The 6,767-nt window shown below is 43.5% G+C and overlaps 1 protein-coding gene across 1 annotated transcript in view; it reads right to left on the bottom strand.

Moving 5' to 3' along the window:
• The window catches only part of xkr6b (XK, Kell blood group complex subunit-related family, member 6b), a 48,848-nt gene extending 47,424 nt beyond the window's left edge, over window positions 1–1,424 (bottom strand). Inside the window, exon 1 of the mRNA XM_007552945.2 lies at window positions 653–1,424. Coding sequence (XP_007553007.1) covers window positions 653–1,221 — 569 coding nt within the window. The 5' untranslated portion in view covers window positions 1,222–1,424. The remainder of the gene's footprint in view (window positions 1–652) is intronic.
• Between the last annotated feature and the right edge of the window lie 5,343 nt (window positions 1,425–6,767).

The following is a 6,767-nucleotide window of genomic DNA, read 5'->3' as shown; positions in this document are numbered from 1 at the left end:
TGTGGAGCGCCGCAGAGGAGTCGATGACATCATGTCTGTGGGGAGAGATGTAGTTTTGCGAGCCGTGAAACCAGATGCTCGTCTGGCCTCTGGTTGGTGTATGCAGAGGGAAAGGAGGAGGAGGGGAGTGGGGGCGAGGGGGTGAACCGAGGCGACTGTACACTGTGATGTGAACAGCGTGTTTCGCTCCCTCTCTTACACACACACGTACACGCAAACACACATACGCAAACGCACACACGCATTGCAAGCTTTCAGCTGGCCCTCTTCGTTGAACAAATAGCCGCCTTCTCCCCCTTCCTCACACAGCGCAATGGCGCATTCAGCAATCTCGGTGCAATTTCTATCCAGATGTGTGGACACGTCTGCCTGGGAGCCCGAGAGGACGGGGAATTTGTAGCCGAGAGCGTTAAAATGCGAGGCAACGGCACACATGAAACGAAATGCAGACATGTGCAGAGCAGTGGAGACTGGGAGGCGAGCGTAAAGGGGTTCACTACGCTGCTGATTTTCACCCAAGTCATGTACACAGGACCCGGGTTATACCAGGTGACAGCGGGGGAGACGGAGGTGGAGGATAGACTTCTCTTTGAAGGAGTTGATGAGATTTTTTTAATTTTTTTTTTTAGTTTAAGCTAAAAGTTTGCCCTACCTCCACACTTGTCCCATCTGAAAGATGTGAATGATGGTCTGCCAGACCCAGACAGACAGGCGACAGCACCTGTCCCTCTGGAAACCAGCCGTAGCCCTCCGACTGCTGAGTCCCTCCACGGAGCCCAATCCGCCGCCGGTGTAATCCTGCACAAACCACCTGAAGCTCAGGATCTGGACCAGGACCGAGGGCACCAGCACGAAGAACAGAGTCAGGCTGGACCACAAGAAGTTCCGCTTGTGGTAGTAGTCGGCGGCCAGCCACAGATCGGTGCCCACGTCCCAGAAGAACACCAGCAGCGCCAGGACGATCCACAGGCAGTCCAGCCAGAGGCGCTCCTCCTGCGGTGGTCGCCCCGCATCCCTCCCCTTCCCTCTCCCCTTCCTCCGGAGGTAATGCAGGCAGGCGCTCCGGCAGCCCCAGTAGCACGACGAGGTGTTGCAGCAGTGGCAGATGTGGAAGGAGCTGCCGTCCCGCGCGTCGTCCTCTCCCGTCCCCACCACTTCGTCCAGGTTGTGCAGCTGGGCGAAACCGGTGACGACCCCGCGACCATCGGATTTCGCTGCCATCTTTCCCTCTGATGTTCCCACCTCCTCCTCCGGCTTCCGGGGTTCGTGACGACACTTCCCTGACACCTGTTTTGCTGCACCCCAAATGTTGGCTCCATCTAAAAGCGGGGTGTCAGCGCGTCGCCGCCGCGGACTCCTTCCCCAAACTGCGCGCCAGCGTCACGGGAGACGCAGCGCGTCTTTTCTCTCTCTCCCTCTCTCTCTTTCTCTCTCTCTCTCTCTCTCTCTCTCCCCTCCTCCCGCCCTCCACCCCCCAACGCCCCCTTTTCCCTCTCCACTGCAGACCTATGCCCCACCTGGTCACGTTAATCTGTCTGTGTAAACACTTTCATTTGGAACCCCTCGCATCCAGCTGTGGTCCAACACCGTCTCTGCTCAGTTTTCTTCCATTCCGCTCGGTTATGTTGTTCTCCTTCTCTGCTGCTCGCCTCCAGCTGCAAGCTGCCATGAGCAGACCGTCAGTCCCTCCACTGTCCCACGCCGACGTAATTTATCCCCCCCACCTCTTTCCTACTCTCTTACACACAATCACACACACACACACACACAGAGAGAGAGAGAGAGACACTCGGCACCTACCACCCAGCTTGGTTGCCATCTAGCGTCTCCTTTTAGGCTCCCAAAACAGTTTCTGTCGGAGGACTGCGTGACGCAGAATCATCACGGTGACACTTCGGAATGATTCTTTTGTCGGGAATCTTGCCGCTTGAAAGGAATGCATGCTGCAAAGGGTTTCCCTACAAGCCTACGTCCCTTTTCATTGAAGAAACGTCACAAGTGCAACTAAAAGCGAGCGAGAACAGACCACAGAGTGTCAAAACAAAAATCATAATACTTTGACATGCCAGACGTGTGCGTGCCTCTGGCTGTATGCAACACGTTTAGTTTGGTTGTATGAATGCACCGTAAAGCTTCACCCGAATTTCTTTTATCTACATCAGGTTTTCCTCTAGGATTTTTGTGCGTTCGCCCTTTTCCACCTCTCATCAACTCTGCTTGCCTGTCATTTGCTGCCCACAGTACGAATCCCCTCACAATGCTGCTGCCCCCACCATGTTTCCTCATACTTGTGTATTTGTGTTTCTGTTGTCAAATTATTATGCCGCAGATCCTCCAGCATTGTCATGAGACTTTTGGTTGATTCTCTGATTAATGCTCTCTACTTGTACGCCATGGTGTTGGTGGAGTTAAGGTTGTGGCGTACTGTGTCTGATTTTTGAAAAATGGACTGAACAGTTCTCCACGAGCAGTTCAAAGGTTGGGGGAGTTGTTTTATTGCTTTTAAATGTCTCCACAAATGCATCCATGACATGTCTGCTGTGTTACTTGGTTATTCTGATGCTGCTTGTTGATTAATGTTCACTGAAAAACCTTAAAAAAATAAAATAAAATAAAAAAATCCACTGTATTTACAATGAGAATAAAACACACTCTAGTAAACTCCATTTATTAATAAAGTAATTATTAATAAAATGACTAGTGAAGTCTGTTGTTGCACTAGATTTTATACAGGGGTTATCAAAGCAACAGAGACTGAGCATAAGGCTTGTTTGGAAACTTGCATTTTTTTATGCATGTTGCTTTGTTTCTCAGTCTAAAGGTAAATTTATATTTTATCTAATCAGAGACTATGCATTCTGATTTGTTGAGCTTTTTTCTTTTTCTCCTATCTTCAGCTTTTCCTGAGTAGTGCAGGGGTGAGCAAAGAGGTTGTAAGTCTGTGATTAGACTGTGCCCACAGAGCTGCCATGAAGGGTCATATAAAGCATGAGACTGATTGGTTCATTCCCGCTTCAGCCTCGCTGCAGCTCCACTGTGCTCTGCTCAGCAGGCTCTGCTCTGCCTGTTTGAGTGTGATGGGAGCTGTCCGGTGCTGAACCCTGACAGCTCTCCGTGTTTTCCATAGATCCTCGTTAAAATTGTACTCGAGTTTCGTTTTAACCAGCAGGGCTTTGACTATTGATAACTTGGTTGATAATGCGATAAACTACAAGCTCGCAATGATAAGATTTACAGTCAACGCTGGACTCGGGAGAGCAAAGTGTCTGCAGAAAATCAGTGTTGTTCCTCTTTTCTAGATTGCTTACTGAATTTCTGTCTGCGCTGTCTGTCTTCATCAGAACATCTGTCTAATGCAAGTCTTCTGTTCAAAAAATGCAGGAACTAACTAACACTTAGAATTTTGTTTCAATAGTGTATTTAGGTTATTTGTGGAATGCTTGGTTGATTATGCTTGTCAACTTTTAAAATGATGAGGACAACAGTAATCCCACATATTTTTGCCGTCTGGCTCTCTGTTGCTGTTTTCTCCGTGCGTTAAACACAAACTCAGTCTTTGCCTTGCAGAGCAGACTGTTGCGGTTGCATCCTCCCTTCTCAGTGTTGTAAGAATGTCATTTATGTTTCAGCGTACAGATTCTTGAGAAATAATATTGGAAGTCCAAGTATTCTTCTGAAAGATGTCTGCACTCTTTAAATGGCACAGCACTCCTGCCAAGTTTCCATCTTCCAAAAATAGTATTGATTTAAGAATGAGACTGTGTAACCTTTTAGTTCTTGCATGCGCTTTACTTTTGCTGCCTAAAGCGGCATTTCACAAAGCAGAATTTACCCCAAGTTTGGCAGTTTCAGTAGCTTCCGCTTTGAGTCCTTGTTTTTAAGCTCAAATTGTTTTTGGACGTTTCCTGCAAGAGCAAAGCGTCTGTTTCAGTAGTTTTCACATCACCTGAACCAATCTGTTTTTGAAGTCCTTTTCTTTTTCTTTTCTTTTTATCTCAGGAGGTTGTCTGTCAAGCATACGATAGTTCTTTTTTTGTGGTTACCATTTTCAGGAGAGATGTAAAAAGGGATATGTCAAAAAAACAAAACAAAATACTTTGTTTCTTTTTTTTATAATCATCGTCACAGCAAATAAGAACCCCATCGGCAGATATTTCTGTAATCTCTCATGTATTTCTCTGAGGCATCATGGGTCTGATCTTGATTTTGTCTATTTTGACTATTTGTACTCATCCATGTACATTTACTCCTTAACAAATAAAACTTTAGCACATCAATTAAGAACCTTTGCACTGTGACCTTCTACCAAGATAATTGTTAAAAGTAACTCAATATCTCCTATTTTTAATGTCTTCCATTTGTAGACCAGTTGAGACATTTACAAGTGAAAGACGTTCAAAACAGCTGAAGACACATCCGGGTTTCACCAGCTGTACAGTTTTATGCTGAATAGAGCAAAATCCTAGAACTAAATCTGTCAGAGCCTGAAGATTGATGAGTGGGGCTAAGGTTTGCATCCTTAAACACAGAGATGTTCATGTTCTTGTTTTTTATGGCTGAGCCAAAGTCGAGACCTAAATGCAATTGAGAATCCTTGGCAAGACTTTAAAAATTTCTGTTCGTAGATGCTTTCCATACGACCTAACTGATTTTCAAGTATTTTCCTAAGAACAGGCAAGACTTATTGCTGTTTAGATGTGTAAATTCGGTAGAGACATATACTTGATGTTTCACTTTCAACTGTGAAACATCAAACGTGCTGAAACCAAACACCTGTCAGACTCCATTAGATTCTTAATGTATTTCCAAATCTTTATTTCACAGACATCCACTAAGTTTAAGAAATGATAGTATTACTGTATTGTTATAAATATTTTTGAAGTACAACGTAGATGGATTGCAAAATAAAACTGAGGCGTTCCCTTTGGTAGCTGTCACATTTTTCACTGGCTGGCCAGCTTCTCTGGTGTCTCATTTTCAGAGCCGCATCCCTTTACAGAGATGATCAGACATGGCTGCATGCTGTGAGTTGGGGAGAAAGCAGTAGCACTTCTGGTTGGTTGTTAAATGGGGCAAAGCTTTGACCTCAGTCCTAACAGTTGGCAGAGGTGGCCTGTGTCCAGTTGCTCCTGTGTAGATATTTACTCTGGTTTGCTTGTCTGTTTTTTGTTCTGACGCTTCATCACTGGTTATTATCTCCTTCAATTTCACAATCAGTTTCTATTGCATATTTCTAAATCATGTACAGTGTAGACTGAATGAAGATAATGGCATAAAGGTGCCAACAGAACCATATTGTCCAAAGAGCACAGATGAGATCATTCTCTTACCCTGCGCTCCACCACCATTGTCGGAGCCCCTGTCCATGAACACCACAAACAAGCTTTGGAACAAGAGTACATCCCAGGCGGAGTCCAATCCACACTGGAAAGAAGCTTGAGTTTGTCTATCTAGATTCTAGAATGTGGACATAGGTGTTCTTTTGAACAGCAAAAGACCAGACAGCAATTAAAAACAACTCAGGTAATCCATGCTCTCAAACAAAATACCACGAGAGACATAAACATTGGCTTTTTCCAATTCCACAAAACATATTTGACCAAGATAACTGAGCTCCCATGATTACCTCAGAAACTATGTGAGGGTGAAGATCAAGTTTCTGTTCCCCGGTCAGGACAAAAGTCACACTACTTCTTCTTAATCTGAGGTTCAACAGGTTCAGCTGTTCCCTTAATAACACAATATAGTAAACTTTCTGATCGAAGCTGAGAAATCTGACCCCTTTATAGTTGGAACCCAATCCCAGGTCCAATCCCCCTTTTTTTCATGTAGACCATGAACTTATTCTGCCACTCTAGTTGTGTTGTCCCAGTCCTTACATTGAAGCAACATGTCAACTTTAACATCCCATCAATGTCCAGACTTCAACTTTTCAGACCAAATCTCATCCAAGCCTAAGTATAAAACACAAGTGTTTTATACAGTTTTCTATGGTTGCCACATCAACTTTGCCACACAATAAAGTACATTTTAATTCAAACTGTTTTAGCACGCACGACTCAGCTCCCACATTAAAGACATTATGTGATCTGCCAGAATCCTGTGATTCAACATGCCCAAAATATCTTCATATAAACAGAAATGCAAACAAAAAATGTTTTGCCTGGTCAAACCAAGGGAGTGAATCATAACTGAGTTGGCCTTTATCTGAATCAGAACAAAACTCTTGTGTGAGTAATAATGTAGGTTTGGAGGGTAATTAAGAGTGCTGAAAGTCAGTAGACAATGCTCAGAGCTAATCGGCAAATGTCAAACTGTCATCTGCAATGGGAACATTGAGAGACTGGTGTAAAACATCATTCATGATAAATCTGTTCTTTGTTGTTCATTGGTGTTTCTAAATGCAATTTGTACAGAAAGTATAGTTTCTGACATACAGAGCTTGTAAAGTATTTTACTCTTTTATTGTTTTAAAAAATCATTCATGAATTTTTGGCTAACGTTATTACTAAAATACATTTTAATGTCAAAGTGGAAAGCTATTTCAGCCAAAATTAAATAACTAAATAAATAACTAAATAAATAAAGAAATAGTTTCTTTATTTATTTAATTTTGGCTGAATTGGATTTCCATACTAAATAAATAACTGATAAACGCCTTAAAAACCGTAAAACTATATTCTGCATTTGTATGTCGCCACCTAGAGTTATTTCTTAAAGTTGCAAGATGCAGTAAACATTAATGCGAGTTACCGTTTCTTATGTAA

Source organism: Poecilia formosa, unplaced genomic scaffold (assembly GCF_000485575.1).
Source record: "Poecilia formosa unplaced genomic scaffold, Poecilia_formosa-5.1.2 Scaffold53, whole genome shotgun sequence".
Lineage (NCBI taxonomy): Eukaryota > Metazoa > Chordata > Actinopteri > Cyprinodontiformes > Poeciliidae > Poecilia > Poecilia formosa.
The sequence above is the reverse complement of the archived record's forward strand: the minus strand, read 5'-3'. Positions and strand labels throughout refer to the sequence as shown.